The sequence below is a fragment of the Sesamum indicum genome, linkage group LG1 (genome assembly GCF_000512975.1).
Source record: "Sesamum indicum cultivar Zhongzhi No. 13 linkage group LG1, S_indicum_v1.0, whole genome shotgun sequence".
NCBI lineage: Eukaryota > Viridiplantae > Streptophyta > Magnoliopsida > Lamiales > Pedaliaceae > Sesamum > Sesamum indicum.
In genome coordinates, this window is record NC_026145.1 from 11,281,501 (window position 1) to 11,300,071 (window position 18,571).

At 32.8% G+C, this 18,571-nt stretch overlaps 1 protein-coding gene across 1 annotated transcript; it reads right to left on the reverse strand.

Moving 5' to 3' along the window:
* On the reverse strand, window positions 663-12,276 carry LOC105163013 (nuclear pore complex protein NUP107). The gene is made up of 24 exons (XM_011081215.2): window positions 12,069-12,276; window positions 11,158-11,483; window positions 10,282-10,351; window positions 9,693-9,808; window positions 8,992-9,023; window positions 8,713-8,838; window positions 7,942-8,100; window positions 7,569-7,661; window positions 7,328-7,495; window positions 6,841-6,939; window positions 6,530-6,765; window positions 6,390-6,447; window positions 5,324-5,412; window positions 4,978-5,109; window positions 4,757-4,879; window positions 4,243-4,341; window positions 3,956-4,144; window positions 3,392-3,566; window positions 3,147-3,303; window positions 2,767-2,969; window positions 2,236-2,377; window positions 1,641-1,801; window positions 1,349-1,465; window positions 663-933 (listed from the first exon to the last, which is right to left on the reverse strand). The coding sequence occupies exons 1-24, from the start codon at window positions 12,146-12,148 to the stop codon at window positions 865-867; spliced, it is 3,219 nt and encodes a 1,072-aa protein (XP_011079517.1). The 5' UTR covers window positions 12,149-12,276; the 3' UTR covers window positions 663-864.

Consider the following 18,571-nt stretch of genomic DNA (forward strand, 5'->3'; position numbering starts at 1 on the left):
GTGTGCGTGTGCGGTGTGTGTGGAGGGGGGAGTACATTTTGAACATAGAAGAAGTAAGGCATTGCTTTTATCTTCTACGCCAACGAATGTTATCTGCGTCTTGCTACATTTGTCATTCTCTTTCAATTTCTAAGTCGTCATTTCTATCTACACAAATCTTTTTCTCGTGCAGGATGTCACCATAGATTGGCAATATTTTATGCTCATTACGAGTATTGTGTCTTTGTGCCATTTATGTCCTTTGTAACATTTTTGTGTGCTTGCATAGATATATATTCTCATTTTTGTTTAACTGATATGAAATAATATTTATTGAAATAAAGAGCAATAACATGACAGGAGAAAGTGCATTGTCCATCTTCTTTTTTTCTTTGAATATATCTCATCGCAAGAGTGGTCTTGAATTGATTTACTTTACAAGAGGGGATATAATGAAAAAAAAAGAATGAATGATTGATAAAATCTGATAAATGCTTTGGATAGTTATGATCTTCTAACCAATTATGCAAGTCTGAGATAGAGCTGTAGTTCGAAACTGCACTCTGCTAGATGGAATGGGAGTCGCTGAGTCCGCTCAGGACCCTCTTTCACCTAGATCACCAATTCACCATGAAAGCTGGATCTTATGTCCGCCAACTTGGGTGATACAAAAACAAGGCGACTTTGAAGAATTTAAAATATTACGCAGTAGGTTAACGCAAATCATTGAGAACGTCGTTCCCCAATTTTTATAACAAACATGAAGGTGATGGTGACTAGAAATGTTGTTTTGCACCGTCCAAACGAGATAAATTACAAGCAGTGCCAAAACATGTAAAGGAGCGCACTGCTATATATTGTTTTGCACATCCTCTTTTCTACAAATCAAGAACTTGGCAACTCCTCAAGATCCAATTCATATATGGAATAGTCTCTCTCAAACAATAGGAGTTCCTACACATGAACACGTAAGTGCTGGTCAGATGGATGAAACTGTCAGCGCCAAAATTAACAGTAGCTCAAACAGTAATTTTTCAAAATTATGAATAGAACCAAACATGCTTTAGAATTAAAAAAAAACTGACAACATAGTGACGGAACAGGAAAGAGACTGTCAAAAAATAATCCTTTGTAGTTATAGCACCCAATCTTTAAATAGTTTCCGCTGATTTAAATTTCAGTAATGATGGTAGATATTGATATATTTAGCTGAAGCCACTTCAAGAGAAGCGATACTGCAGCTATTAAGTAATATAGATTTATGAGGGAGGCACGATATCTGGTAAAACTCAAGGAGGAGTTTACCAGTGGAAGGATGATCTGTTATGTCTTCCATAGTTTCATATACAAAAACCAGATGTAAGCTTACCTGCAATTGGTGCTGGCTGAATAAATGAAGAAAATCAGTTTCAGGGGAGGTGACTAGTTCAATTAACTCGTGATGCACATCTGGTGGATACCCATACTCCATTAGTGAAACAGAGACCTACGCGAAGTCAGTAAATACATCAGATAAGGAAAAAAGCACACTTGCTCCACTTGACTCTTACAGAAAAGGTTCAATACAACAAATGAATAACTTAAGAATAATATAAAACAGATATAGCATGTAAACGCATTTATGGGAAAAAATATTAAGCAAAGACGTTATGATGAATCACCTGCATGCATCGAAGAAAAATTTCTGGAATGCAACATTTGCGACAAAGGCCCCGAACTATATATGTTGCTGGCCCTTCCAGTGAACCATCACTGCTTGAATACCAAGCATCTAAGCGGGAGATCTCCATTGTTACTCCTGCTTGAAATCGAACCAGCTCCCCTGCCATACAGAATTTCGTTTGTGATGCACGTGGAATGGTGCAGGGACAACAGAACATAAATGCAAACATCTCATTTATTTCCAGCATGACTGAAACATTATGCAGGTATTCCTAAACCCTGAAATACTAACCTAAAAAGATCAAATCAACTACTCAACAAGGTTTTGCAACTTTCGTAAACTAAAAGTCAGAGAACAATAACGGGAGCCAGAATCCTTCAAAATCTCTAGAAATAAATCGGCGAAGGACCCCTTTCAAATCCCCAAAAAAGGATGGAAGTTCTATAAGGTAGAGAGAATCGGCTTCATTTCACACATACAAACCTGACATCAGAGCGAAAGCCTTTTCTCATATGCTCCACTAGATGATCAATTAAACCAATTGCACATCGCACACACATACTACAATGATCAAAACTACTGCAAGATATTACCTTTGAAGCCAGCTGCCATGACACTAGCCAGAATTCCACCATCATTGAGATCATGTGGTCCAAGTCCATCACCATCCACCGCCAAGCAGCGAAGAACAACTTCAATGCAAGAACTATCCCTTGATGAGATAGAAACATTCACCTGCACATATGAGAATAATAAAAACGACTATAAAGCAGACCAAACAAGAACTCAAACTTCCATGCCAGAGTAATATAGACAAATATCCAGCATAAAGCAGTTGAAATGACATTGACTCTAGATAAGTTAACTTAGACATAAGTAGCCATTACTCACATACTACAAGTGAATATCAACTAAACATACAAGCAGCAAGTGAGAAGAAAATTATATGTGGGATGTTTTGGCTTGCTACAAACTACAGTAGGACATATCAGCTGCAAATAACTTTTTAAACAGAGAAACATTTACAAGGCAGCAATATTATACAGACTTTGGTCAAAAACTGTGGAAGGAAATCTCAATTCATTTTTATGGTTTCTTTAAAAAATAAAAGTTACAAAATTTACCATTAATTCTCGATGCAGAACTTCTTCCTCGGTTACTGATGAGTAGAGGGCACTTGTTAGTGTTGTACATAACGTAGCATCCGGGGACAGACACTCACCAGAAGGAAGACACAAAACAGCTGTAGCATGCAGTTCCAAGTATACAGGTTCAGCCGATTCATGTAAATGATCTTGAGTGGGAACCAGCCAAGGGCTATCTTTTCCTAAAGCATGACCACAAGCATCAACAATTATTAGACTTGAAGCACCACAGTAAGTTTTTTAGATGTCTTGTATAAAAAACACAGATCTAACAGTCCTAATAGAGAGAACAAGATAACCACATCTAAATCAATCCACAATATTCTTCACAATGTTATTAGTGGAATGAAATAACTCACTTTTTAGCAATAACAACGAAGATGTAAGAGTTTCTCCAGCTGCCGTGACTTCACTCTGCTTTTCCTCGCCTGAGAGTTCACGTGGTGACACCTCCGCATTGGTCAGTTGAATTTTTAGCCAGTTACGATATTTTGCATCACAAGAGTAGTACTCACTCTGATTAATTACAAGAAGCAATGAACTGAATCAGCAATAGAAGTCATTATATTTTCACTAACATCAACACTGAATGTCAAAGGCATACCCAATCCTGGAACTCTCTCAGACTCTCGGAAACATCATTATCCTCAGTGGAAAGAAGAATTTCTGTTGGTTGTTTCAAAGGCTCAGCAAGTAAACTAAGCACCGTGTGAGCCCCAATAGGTATTGCGGGCACCCTCCACATTGAAATAAGAGCAAACTCCCGAAAGAGTATATTGCTATAACAATAAAAGCAGGTTTAACACTCAAATATAATGAAAACATGAAGAGGATATACAAAGAAACCATCATGTAAGAAGAGGAAAGATCACTTTTTTTTTCTTTCATTTTCATTTTCTGTTTTCCATTTTCTCCCCTGAAGTGGCCAGGAAAAAGTAGTAATCAACAAAACTAACCTAGATCAACTCAAGCTAGGTAAATGAATAAAACAAGGAAACTCACAGTGTCAAGTATGTGCCAAAAATGTTAAGGAAAACCTATTGAACTTTAGTTCACTAAAAACCACTAGAAAATAAAAGGAATTTGTATCCTACCAAAAGATAACCTGATTCAGGTTTAATACAAGAAAACAAACGCCTAGATAAACAGAACAGAGAAAACTAGTTACCTATGCATCAATGCGCGGAGAACAAGTTTTCCAGTAACAGCCTTGGCATCATTTATTGTGGAAGGAGGTGTAAAACAGAGCCACTGAATAACCATAGCTTTCTGTAAGCTCTGCAAACGATGTTGCTCTGCAACATCAGATGACTTATCATATTTTCCAGCACCAATTTCTCTAGATCTTGACAAAACTCTGTGAAAGGGGGAAAGTTTGAATGCAAGAACAGTGTTATTAGAGAATATCCCACGAACGTATTGAAAAGATGTTTTGAAATGGCATTGTCATTATACCTCTCAATTATTTCTTCAAAACTGCCTTTTGTGTCATCTTCAGGAGAAAATGGTAAATATTCGACAGCTGAAAGGAAGATCTTGTATCTAACATGGACGCTGTAGATTGAAAAACATGCAAGGAATAATATTATACAACTAAATTCTGGGAACTATTGAATGAAGATACAAATTTACTGATGATTTTATGGTTTTTATATCTACAGATTCTACACAATTCATTGATAACCATCCATCTGAAAGCCAAATGGGCCATAAATACAAGAGTTGCAAATGCATATACTGGTCCAAGAAATACCAAATCAAAATAGAAAAGCATATTTAAGAAATACAAGAGTTGCAAATGCACCCCCACTGGAAGAGCATATTTAAAGGAAAAAAGATAAAATAATCTCAAGAACGTTAATTATCAAATACACCAAAATCAATAATGCTTACGCTAGTTGGAGACATGGATGTAACTAACTTTATGATGATTATCTAGAAAAACTGCTAAGTGCGTCTAACTGAAAACCTGCTATTCAGCCTCAATTCCATCATATGGACAAAGAGATCAATGCAACGATGCCGAGCAAGCTGAGAAGCATAGATCCCAACCAACTCCTCATGCTGCTTAGTGAAAAGAAACATTGCGTACCTGGAAGACATCAGGAAAGAGATAGCAAAAATTCACACATGATGTATATGCATCTCGAAAACCCCCAAGCGGGGAACACTAGCTAAGCATCCACTTACATGTGAATAATAAAGTCACCAACTGTCATTATCTTCTCTCTAAAAGTATCCTTCATCTGATCTGCAAGTAAGTACCTAAGCACCAGCACTAGGTGTGCACCAAAGCGCATCATCTGCGGGTCGCCATGAGGCCTGACAATTGATAAATTATATACATCCACATTCTCAGAGAATTATCAACTTAATTCTATTCTGCATGAATTAGTGTACTAGCAACTCAGAATGGCCTATATCAAAGTGGGCAAAGAAGATATCAAATTGCTGAAGGCAACTAGAAATAAACTGGACAAATGATTTGTGCCTAGAAAATCTAAGTTCATAAATGATGAGTAACAGTGTATAATACCTGAAGATATTCTCGTCATCCGCTGAAGGTGATATCCATGAAAAAATGAGGTCGAGCAAGTGAGGTATGTCTCCTAACATAAGATTCATCTGTATGAAGGTTTTGTCATCAACGCTCTACTACACTTGCATGTTTTTCTACATTTGGAGTATGATTTTGAAGAATAAAGACACTTAGATTTTTAAAAGAATCACAACAATAAGTGAAGAAAAAATAAACGAAAACCTAGCTCAAGAATTAACTCTTTCATGCTTAAAACAGTCAACAGCATTTCAAGGGCAACAGAACAAACTATCCTGTCACAACATGCCATGGGGATAATTATATATCTCATCCATAGATGTAACACAGAATAAACTGAGAAGCAGCAGTTAAGTGACAAGAAAAGATGATACATCAGAGTATACGTAGTATAGCTTCTGCCAGTATCAGCCTGCAGGAGAGGCCACATCATCACAGATTGGATCCCAACTAAATCAGAATTCCAAACACTTTTACCTCTCCAATCTAAGCCATGTTACATAATCCCCAGGTTTTCAAAGTTGTAAAGCAGTTATTTCCTCTAAAATATTAGGACCTTTCCCTGTGCTATTTATGCACTAAAATTAGCAACACTGGAAGCCATGAGGTTCATGCAGTGGTCAATATCACATCAATCAGTTTATGCATCCACCAAAAAACAGGTCAAATAAAAAATCTTAAGATGCTATGCGGCCAGCTAAATGATGCCGCTTAGGATCAACATTATGTAAGGAATAATTTTGTTTATGTTGACAAATGTCACTAGCAAATATTGGTTATTTACTTTCAAATTTAAGACATTAAGTAAAAGGAATATCAATAAAAGCAAGAAAAGGGAGTGCTCAATGAATTTTAGGGTAAATTAGCAAGCATAATGGAAAAAAATATTGGTTCAGTCCCTATTGTTCACATGTATAGGCAACCATCAATATTTTATTCGGTGAACAAGCATCATTCAGAAGTTAGTGACTTTGAGTACTGAGAATTCACAACAGCAGCATTTGTCAAAGCAAAGTACAGAGCTCCCTTAAATAAAGATAGTTACCTCAATTTGCCTCTGCTGCTCCTTGCATGCTCGAGTAACAGCTTCATGAACAGTGTCGCTAAATTATGCACAGGATGGGTATAACAAAATGAGTTGTCCAGAATAACTGAGAAAACACATTCAATAAGACACACTCTTACCTGGAATGAAGCTTCTGGAGAAGGGAAGAAAGATTCCTAGGTTGCTGATTCAAAACTTGAAGTGGCCAACTATCTGGTCCACTTGTTGGCTGAGAAGCAAGGTCTCCTTGCCCTGGACTTCTCTCAATTGCTTCTTCAAAACTCTTGAATTGATCCATTCCCCCAGGTCGCAGGCGAGCTACCGCAATATCAACTTGGACATCAAGCCATGACTTGGACATTGCCCAGCATGCAGACTGAAATAGAGCAACTGACTGTATGAATAATTAGTGTAAGAAAATGAATTTGCATGATTGAAAGACTGAAAATACCTCCCAATCAGTACAAACTGGAAGAAGGCGCTTCAAATTGCTACATTGGGCTGCATATACTGCTCCTTCATACTTTCCCCCGTCTTGCTCAGCAATTTTCTTCAATAAAATGAGAAATCAGAAAAATACCAAATTAGTAAATACAGAACATTGACAACATTAGTTAGAAAAATCTGCAGATTCTATAACTAGAACTTAATATGCTAAAAATCAGCAACCACCATTCAATATACTAAGATTCTCAGCACTCATCACTCCATGCCCAATCTTGCACAGTTAAGTGCATCATTTTTAAAGCCTAAATAAAGCAAGGCAGATTTTCCAGGGCCAGAACCAAGCAGTAAAAATGGTGGCCATGGGTTAAAGGAAAAAGAGTATGTTAAATAAAGAAGCAGCTATAACATTGAAGAAGAGCTTCAGTTTTAACTTCCACATCTGTATATCAGATGCACGAGCTAAGAAATTATTTTGATTAACTTTTACTTACTTCGGATGCACAGTAGGAGGCCCATTTCCAAAGACGCCATTGATGACCGATTCCACTTTCGAGTTCAATGGCTTGAAGCATTCTGTTCTTGCCATTTCTTTCAAGGGCTTCAAGAGATGGGAATAAATTGAGCCCCCCAAAGGGACATAAGCTTGCAGCTCTCCATGGCTGACAAACCAAAATGTTGTAGATAAAGAAAGAAGGTAACAAAACTCTCAAACTTTTCAACAGATCCTCATACCTGTCCGGCAGACCTGCAAAGATTACATGCCTCTCCTAGTCTTCCAGCTCTTAGAAGAGTCCATATATCTTCTAGAAGAGATTCATCTTCTTTCTGTCATGAAGAATATGTCTTTAGTACAACTGGATATCAACAAAACAGTAATTAGCTGATTTACAACAGAATTGGTAAGAGGAAGCCAAAGCAAGCTACATATCAGCATATAACAGTCATTTTAAGCAATAAATGACCCAAACGTTGTGCATGCATCAATCATGCAGCAATCAAAAGAACCAGAAATTATAAAGTTATGGATGACAGTAAGTGAAGCTACATATTGGCCATTATCAAAAATTTCATGCACATGCCAAAACTTCTTGTGCTTAGGGTGTACTTTGTCATCAGGCAGTTGCTGAGAATTTTCACGAGTTGGAGCATCAAAATCCAAGTGATGAATTGTCTTCAGATTTGAGCCACCTCTTTTAAGATGCCGTTGCGTATGATTCCAAACTCCAGAGCTTGGGAGGTAAGTGCCCACATGAGATCCTCTGACCTGAAACAAAAAAATGAAAGCAGCAGCTAAGAATATATAACTCTAGTCAAGACTATTTGTAGTTTATACAACGATAAATAAATTCTAGCACACTTGCTACGCATTATAAAATCAAAGTGGCAACAAAGCACTGCTCACAATAAAAAGCTCTTAGGCTCAATCCATACTGCGATAAAATGCATATATACTCCCACCCTCTTATTACATTTGGTTGGTTGATGATGTTAAACATTTTGTCAATTGCCTTATTTCCTTAGTAAGAAGCAAACATTTTTCTGCATGAGGAACCTCAGTCACACTCACACTCCTAGCTTCTAAACACATACAATAAGAAGGCAGGCCACCAATCCACATACCCTATCAGAGGATATTATACCAACCTTAAACATATTACACATGCAATACGACAACACAGAAAAAATACCAGCAAAACCATAATATTAACTTGCAATGGCTACTGTCTAAGCTATTGAAAATACTGAGCAATCAAATGATCACCAATAAAATTTATTGATCACAGTTATTGCAAACAAATGTAAAACAGGAAAGTGGGAATGCTTCCATTCTCTTGGTTATCTGGTAAAACTGAAAAGATACTGAGACAGCCATCACCTTATTATCCAAATCAAGTGCTTTGGACGCTAATCCTTCAAGCCATTGAACAATCCTGAGGCATAATTGCGCTGTATGATTTACTGAAACAAATTGGCTTGCCTCCAAATGTGAAGTTGTTGGGAACTGTCGTAGAGCATTGTATTCAACTTAGATATTTCAAGATAATGTCAATGATAAGGACAAGTCACTAATGAGTAATAAATCCAAACCAATTTCAGCCATGCTATGTATGATGATAAACATTCATAATTAATTTAATAAATGCTTGACAATCACCAGGATTAGATTTTCAGGGAGTTCTTCATTTCCTGCAGGAAAATAACAAAAGACTTTAGCCTCAAACATTAAATTTCAGAAAGGTAAATATAATAAAGAGCCCCAACATGTAAGGGGAAAAAGAAAAAGAATTAACTTGATAGATGAACCGTTCGAGCTACATAAGTTACTGTCTTGCTGCTCCACTAAACAACAAGTGATACAAGATGTTTTATTCAGGATGGAGAAATTCATAAAATTTTCTATATATTCTGAACTCAAATAACTTCAGTTTGGACTTTGGAGCCTGAAAAGTCAAATATCTAAAATTAACCGACTCAGTATTTAAGAAAACAATTTATTACTGAAACAAATAACAGAAATGTATGGATGAGCACAATGAATAAGTCGCAGGATAGATGAAATGATTGACAACTGGCTTTAATTCTGCATAAAAAGAAATTACAGGTGACACATTATCTTTTGCTGTACACTTCAATAGTGTGGAATAATTGCTGTAATGTAATCATGCTAGTTTCATCTAAATATTTCGTTTGTATGCAACTCATTTATATGCATCCTATGTGCCAACTTGATGAGAATAAGTCATTGTCATTTAAGGACTTTCACATATGACAAAGAGAGCAAACAGCTTATGAGGAAATACTTGGAAACAGGAGATACAAGAGTAAAAGCAATTAATTTTCGTAATATTACATTACCTTTCCCGTAAAGGTACCACAAAAGAGACCAGGAAGCAGCTTCGTCAAGCAAGAGCCGAGCTCTCTGCCTCATCAATCTATCCTCGACAATTCTGTACCTCTCATTGGCTCCATATCTGTGCAACAAAAATGGCAAAAAAGACATGGCCAAACTATCAGATTGGCACTATATTAAGATATATGAAAATTCTTAAAAGTGTTTCTCGAGAAGATGAGGCAGCAAATACAGCTGGACATACAGGTAAACAATGAATGAGTTAATATAGGCACTTGCAGAAAAATATTTTATAGGTAGAGAAGTTTGAGAGTGGGTCTTAGTTTACAACATGAGCTACAATTTGTCCAGGATTTTGGTGAAGGGAAGAAAACACTATTCATAAAGCAGGTTCTCAACTATTTTCTTTTCAGCACAAGAGCATCCAGATATAAGAAAAGAAATCTTACAACATAAGCTAAATAGCAATATACAACTTTTGCAAGGACCAATTATCATCAAGTTGATCTTATAGACCACCTAGGATTTCCTCCCAACAGTCCCATTCCAAAACAGAAATGGATAATAATGAAACTTAAGTACTCAAGTAAATACCTAATTGACTCTGAAACATTCCGGCATGAACTCTCAAATTGTAGAATCAGATCAGGGATAGGCATCAACCCTGCAGTATAGGAGCAGCAAACTTCCAAGTCAGATTCTCACATAAACAAAGATCATGGGTGGAAGTGTGTCAAAGCTGGATTTAAGTATTGACTTCATCTCCTGTAGAATAGACAGGTAATGTCCCAGAAAAAGGTATATGAAACAGGCATAAGCCTCCCAACTTTTTGTAGAAAAAACAGATGCCTCTCAACCATAGATGTGTGGTAGAATACCAAAATTTGTGCATTCATAACAAAGCGATTGGAAATACTTGACATGCAGATCCAAACAGCTAAAATCAAATTTGACCATGAAGTAGAAACATAGACCATTTGTTGCTTTGTGCTGACAAATGTGACAAATCATTGTCAAGTATTGCTATGCATAGTGGGTTAGTTTTATATGACTGAATATAAGAAATTCAGGATTCAGTGCAGGGTTATTCCACCCCAGATATTTACAATGCTCTCTTCTGGAAACAACCATGAGATACCCATGTTTACGCTTTCAGGAGCAGCTTGACCAGCTGGTAAAGTTCCAAAGAGTGAGTATAATTACAGATCTCATGAGGTGGAGAAATTAATTTTTGACATCTATAATGTACAATTGAATCCATCCATCTGTCTTGTCTTATCTAGCAAACAGCCTACTGGAGACTTGAAATTGATTCTATCCAAAGCAATATCCAAAGAGAAGATCTAGGAAGTAACACAAACCATCCAAAGCTCAGTCTTATAAGCAGAAAAAAATTTGTATCTGCAGAGAAATCCAACATAAGATTAGCAGAAGAGTCAAAATGTTGGCAAAGCATCTTCATTCAAGCACCTTGAAGACCAGAATCCAGCAGAGAAGCAAATAAAGAGAAAGTAGTATCTCCACTTTCAAGTTGCTCATGCTCTTCCTGCTTGCAGACCTTTAGGGATTCACTTCCCCTCCTGCGCATTGCATCAGCAGCACTGTCAAACCTGGACACTCCATGACTTTCAATGGATGTTCTCCTCCTAGAAATGGATTCATAAGGTGTTCCCCCAACATCTGTGTCAAGACTCTCAACCTCATTCTTTATATTTTCGAGAAACAGTGCAGCATTACTAAATCTTGGGGCTGAATTATCATGATGTGGAGACAGGCTTGACCCTGGATGACGTTTCCTGATCATGTTAACTTTGCTTTAATTCTAGTATTTGATCAGCTAAAATCCATAAAATCAAGAGACTGAAGGTTTAATAATCTGCAAAGAATTATCCTTCTAGATCATAATTCCTGCTTATCAATAAATTTTGCACACTTTTGCTCACCATGGATAAATCTACCGATGACCTTCAAAAATCAATAAATGAAGCATTATAGCATATAGACAGATACAATAATTACTCAGACGATATCAGCATAATCTCTGTTCACCATTTCTTTAGTTTCACACATTCCACTACAGAGACTTCATGAAATACAGCAGTTCACCCACAAAAGGACCTCCAAAAATTCAGAAAAACCAGCAGAAACCAGGCATTGTGATTCATATATGAAACCAAATAACGTGGCACCGAAAAGGGTAAAAAATTCTGGCCAAGCCCCAGCAGGGGACTGAGAATTTTCGAATTTTTCCAAACGCATTATCAGAAGTCCTTACCATACCACATAAAAGCTTAAATAATCAATCACTGGTAACAACTTATAAGCTCGAGATTTTATTTCTATTGCACTCAGAGACGCTGTTGCATTACTAAATCAAATACCCGTATCGACGGAAGCGCTCTCTGCTGCTAAGATCCTCGGGATCAAAATAGCTCGGAGAAGTCTCCATATCCACCTCCATAGCTGCAGAATTTACCTCAACAATGAAGGTTCCTTTGAGATTCACTGAGGTGTAAAGTGTTGGATTTTCGCACAAACCCTTATTTAGGGTTTTAGGCGCGGGAAGGGTTTTATTTAGTGATTACTTTAGTCTAGAGCTGGTTTAAAGAATGCGTAAATTGCATAAAATGCCCTGTGTTTTAAAAAAAAAATGTAAAAAATCCCAGGTGTTTCTAAAATGTTACATATTCTCCCCTTTTGTTAGATAAGCTAAATTTTTACTGAATTGATCTTTATACTTGATCTTCAATGATAAAAAATGAATGATTCAAACCTTAAGTAATTTAAATAAATAAAATATATTTAAATTAATACAAATTTAATTGAGTTAATAATATATAATTATTATAAGTGACTTTTATATTGCATATATATTTTTAATTTGAAAAGTGAATTTTAATATATATATATATATATATATGTATTTGTTTTGTTGCTTTATACTTGATCTTCAATGATAAAAAATGAATGATTCAAACCTTAAGTAATTTAAATAAATAAAATATATTTAAATTAATACAAATTTAATTGAGTTAATAATATATAATTATTATAAGTGACTTTTATATTGCATATATATTTTTAATTTGAAAAGTGAATTTTAATATATATATATATATATATATGTATTTGTTGGCGGCGACGGTGAGATTGCCCCGCCAAAGGGGGTGAGGCCTTTCCGTTGCCCCTGCCGCCCCCTTCTGGAAGGGGTGCCGACTAGATTTGGGTGATGGTGGTTGCCCAAGTGCCGTGGCTGACCACTATATGCTGGCAATGGGGAATAAGGTAAAAAAAATATTTTCAAAAAGTAAAGTAGAAATAATTTAATTTTTAAAATTTTAATATTTAATTTAAATAATATAGTTTAAAACAATTGATATTAATTTTTTTAAAATTTGTATTGTGTTTTTTAAATTCAAAATTTTATTTTTTAAAATATTTATATACTTTTTAGGTAACTTTATATTAAATTAATATATGTTATAAATAAATATAATTTATTGTAATATATTTGGAATCAATAAATAATTTAAATTAATTATTAAATAAAATAATTTAAAATATATTTAAATATGAAAGAAAGGGACATTATACATTTAAAATAATTCCAAAAAAGTCCAAAAAATCAGGTCTAGGGGCACAATAAGTGAGTGTCACACGCTCTCAGTTAATTTCTAATAGAATGGGGGTTCTAATAGAATTGGGGTATTTTGCTGTATTTTATAAAAAATAAGGAATTTTTTGCTTATATTTTTAACACATAGAGATTTTTAACTAAATTTTGAAAATAAAAGAAATGTTATGCAATTTACCCTTTGTGTTACTATCGAAAATGGAGTCGACTCCCACTTTTCCTAATGTTTTTTTTTATTATTATTATTTATGTGGAGCTTATTATTGCTTAAGGGATTCCAAAATTAAAAAATTTCGATAATTGCAAGTCCTTAATTTGTATGTTGTTTATAGGGGAAATTGCAAGCGTTGTTTTTGTGTTAAGACGTATTGAGTATTTGGTCCGTCATATAAAATTTTGCGGTTGCAGCTTGCAATGCCACACCAAAGATTAGGCTGCATGAAGACGCATTTTGCTATGGACTTCTGGGATTGGGACCAACAAGATGAATATGTTTATTTTTGAACAAGTGGTATGCAAAAATGTCATAACCCATTCGTCTTCTTAGATTGGGACCAAAAAAAAAAAAAAATTAAAAATTCATTCTTTCTTTTTTTTTTAAATAGAAATTGGTAGTGTGTTGTTTTCGTATTGATTTTATTTTAAATTCATATCATTTTTAAGTATAATATAAATAAAATAATAATTATCTGCTATTATATAATAATAATACATAAAATTCAACCGACCAAAAAATAATATTATATACATATATAAATTCGTATAGAGGAAACATGATTTTACCGTGAACAAAAATTTTTGTCCTCCCAAAAACAAAATCAAATATACAATATATATTTTAAATTATTTTAATTATCATAAATAGTAACACAATGTTTGAATAAGATGGGCCAAAGCACAAAATCATATTTGGTTTACAATTATGCACACTTTGACTAGGTGTTGCAGATTTTATTTTTAAAATATTTTTTTTCTCTTTTTTCTTTTTTTATTGTATTTTTTCCTTCTCTCTTTTTTGTTGTTTTATTCTCTTTCTTCTTCCTTTTTCCTATTCCAATGAAATATTTAAGAAATTTGAAAATCGAGGACAATATACCAATAATACATATTTCTTTCTAAATTTTTTATTTAAATTTTATATATTATATTTTTTCGTTCCAAAGATAAAGTCTAATAAAATAATTTTGGAGACAATACTACAATGTATTATTATGCATTAAATTTATAATTATTATTTAAAATATAAAAATAAATTCATCAATAAAAAAAATTACTTAACATAAATATATATATACTATATTTCACTAACAAACAAAATACTATATACATACACATATATATTAATAGATATATATATTCAAAGACATGATTTGACAATGAATAGTAACTACTGTCTCCCAAATTCCAACATCAAACCTACACCACTTATTTTACACTATTTTATATTATATCAAAATACAAATTCAAACATACCATCTATTTCAAAAACACATACTTACTTATTTCTATTTTTCACTCTTTATCTCCAAAACACCAAAACAAAACATTCAAAATACTAATCCAAACATAGTGTTATTAACTAGGCCTATTTTTTGGGGCCCAATATAGCATTGGGCTTGACCTTTTTTTCAATTATAAATGGTACAAAATAATAGGTTAGGCTGGTCTGTTGTCCTTTTTGATTTAGCAGTTCAGTTTTATATTTCAAATATAAAATCAAATTTATTTTTTAAATTATCAGGTTGATAAAAGCTTTATAATTTTTAATATACCATAATTTTTTTTTATCTAACTACATATTATGTTTATTAAATAATTTTTTGATTCGTCATTAACCTTAATAATGAAGTTATCTTTGAAATTTAAATTTGCATAATCAATTATAGAATTTTGAATTCAAACGGTATAATTATTATTTTTTCCAAGAAAATTATGTCATAATTAATTTTCTAATACTCAATTAAAATATTCAATTATGTAACTATTCAGACAAAAAAAAAAAAAAGGACAGAATCACATTTACAGTAGAATTAATTGTTTAAAGAGAGGAACTATGTTTTTTAGGAATTTTATCATCCCGAAACCAACCATGCATAAGTAGTATAAAGCCGAATTATTTATAGGGATTGAGAAAGAAGGGAGGACTTTTTAATCAATCATTTTCTTCAAAAAATGATAACTTGAAAATTTATGATGAATTTAAGGGAAAATTATATCTACATTTACTTATTTAAATTGTCTGTTTATATAAATTACTCATATAATATTGAAAATACATCTATGAATCAGATGTCAGGCTGACTTAAATATTTAAGTCAGTTAATAATTATGATATTATAATAAAATAATAATAAATGTTCGTAATTTAATGCAATTAACAACTCACCAAATGAAAGGTGGTATCGGGGTACTTATAACATTCCGCACATTATATGATTTGTATATGTTCTCTTCTAATCATATGTCTATTCATGGTTGCCATTCAAGGTCAATCGGGTATGCCGGTCGGATGTTCCGACCTGCTGGAAGGTACATAGATGCATAGGTAATATATTTAATTGTCCTTAGCCATTTCTCCCATAAAAAAATGGATGCATATATCTGAAAATGACCTTTTAAACATACAAAAAAATAATCAGAATATTTTAAAATCCTCTCTTCAAAGACGGAACTAAGAAGACGAGAATAAGTATATATCAGTATTTTCAATACTATTCCAATCAAAATATTCAAGATGCTATGAATACAAATGAAATTAAAAAAATATATATATATAGTTCACGTTTGAATCGATGATCGATATTTACAAATTATTTATTAATTGCTTCACTTAAGAAAAATAAAGGTGATATATGATTAATAAGAATGAAAATGGGTTGTGGTACTCAAAGTGGTCAAGATCACTATGTACAAATATAATTTTTTTTTTCTCTAGTAATTAATGACATATAACACTAACAAATACTTGAAAAAATCAAACAATTACAACAAACCTAGCTAGGAATTCTCTCAATCAATGTCAATTAAACTCAAATATGAAACAGCCATATGTCAAACCCTAATTGTTTCAAGTAGTAGTAGTAGAGAAATGGCTATAATTTGAGGTCAAGCTGCCCCTCATCTCCCTTGGAAGGAGAGGCTGTTGCCTGTCCTTCAACTTGATAAGGCCCTCCACCAGCAGCGCTACACCATAGACATATGGAAGAAATTTCAATGTGTTAGATAATTCAACATAACTGTGAAATTTATAACCATTTACTATCCCAAGGAGTAGCAATAACTGGGGTTTTGTGATGATATTTATTTATTATTAAAGTTAAATTGTTCATCGATTTTCATATTTTTAGATTAGATCGAATACTAAAAAATTAGGGGAAAAATTCAGGAACCCTCTCTGATAATGAAAATGTTTAAAAAGATTCCTATGAAAATTAGTCCCTTATATCAATTTCTTGAATTTAGCATCTCTAAACTTGAATTTTTATCTTAGTTTAGTCCCTCTAATCATTTTTGATGAAAATATGGCCGGAGCTTGACTTTTTGGAAGGTAAAATGGTCAATTTAAGTTTGATTTTATCACTTTGGTCCTTTAAATTTGTAAAAGATTACCAAATCAGTCCTATTTTAGAAAGAAAACTATTTCTTTTTGTATTTTATATAGTGAATATGCTGTAATTATCTTGTATAAAAATAAAAATTTTAAATTTTTGTGAACATAATAATAATAATGCTTCACTTAAAATAAAATAGTTTTTTTTTTGTAAAAAGAATGAAATATAAAATAGATTTAATAAAATTATCTGATCTAAAAATATAATAAAAAAATCTAAGTCAAATTTTTTATCTTAGTAGTTAAAGGTATACTTTTAATAAAATTAAATGTTAAAAGAATTTATTAAATATTAACAATTACGATCTATATATAAACGCTGGTTTATCAAGACTACACAAGAAAAGCACTTCGAATTGTTGATTAATCGTCAGAGAAAAGCACTTCGAATTGTTGATTAATCGTCAGAGATGGCTTAGAACCAGTAGTTCATTATCTAATGGATCTGTCCGTTCTAATACTCTATCCGAGAGTTGTCAGTATTTATCAACTCTGTTCTTATCTAATGCTATTGGATCAAATGACAAAGATATTGTTAAGAAAAAAATGGCTTTTTCCGGATGAAATGAAAATTGGATTCATGTAATAGGAAAAAGATTTCCCATTCCTAAAGCCGGAAAGATATGTGGCTATGAAAGAGGGATTAAGTGGAACAGAATTGACTGGGTGGTAGAGTGGTGGAAACATTTCTTTCTTCCATATTTTGGACCTTAGCTCCATGGAACAATATGTTACTGCTGAAACACGGAAGAATTGAAATCTTAGATCATACATAATTTTAAAAAAAAAGTTGGTGGAATATGCTTTTAATTAGATTGATTGGTGGATTTCAAATATAAAAAATTCATTTTAAGAGTTTTTCTATGAAATGGCACTACTAAGTAATTATATATATATATATATATATAATACTAAAGAATCTAGTTAAAAAGCATAATTTACCTTCTTTTTATTCAAAAACTCAAATATTTTATAAATATTGTTAAGGTTTAATTTTTTGGACTTATCTTTAACTTTTGAAATAAAAAATTACTGATTTAGATTTTTTTATTATAATTTTAGATTATATGAGTTATATAAAATTTATTCATAATTTTAGTTTTTAATTTTAACTACAGAAAAAAAAATTATTTATTTTAAGTTAAACAATATATTATTATTATGCTGACAAGAAATTCATTATCCACATAAAATAATTAAAATATATCAACATAACTCGTTTACAAAAAGATTAACTTGACAGTTTTACCAATTTAAGGGGCTAAAGTGATAAAATCAAAAAATTTTAATCATTTTACCCTCAAAAAAATTAAAATCCGGCTATATTTTCTCCGAAAAATGGTTAGAGGACCAAATTGAGACAAACACTAAAGTTTAAATATGTTAAAGTTAAGAAATAAACTTGAGGAATCAAAATAATTTTGAATAAAAATTTAAGGGATCAAATATAGCGTTTATTAATATTATTTTTTAAGTATATGGTTGATTAAAATGACATACAAGACTTAATGTTAGGGTAGATTCTCCTACTAAGATACTTTATTAGTTTGTGTTTGGACTATAATGATTTGCAACTTGCCCACTTACTCATCTTTTAGTCCTTTTCTCCCCCCTCATTTTTATGTGTTCATTTGGCCTTC

What these genes read in the sequence shown, in the direction of transcription:
- LOC105163013 (XM_011081215.2), bottom strand. Translation starts at nt 12,148, where the DNA reads ATGGAGGTGGATATGGAGACTTCTCCGAGCTATTTTGATCCCGAGGAT. An exon ending in TCCCTGAAAATCTAATCCTG is followed by an intron (nt 8,839 to 8,991) that starts GTGATTGTCAAG and finishes GCTCTACGACAG; the next exon opens with TTCCCAACAACTTCACATTT. An exon ending in TTCGTTGTTATTGCTAAAAA is followed by an intron (nt 2,970 to 3,146) that starts GTGAGTTATTTC and finishes GTCATGCTTTAG; the next exon opens with GAAAAGATAGCCCTTGGCTG.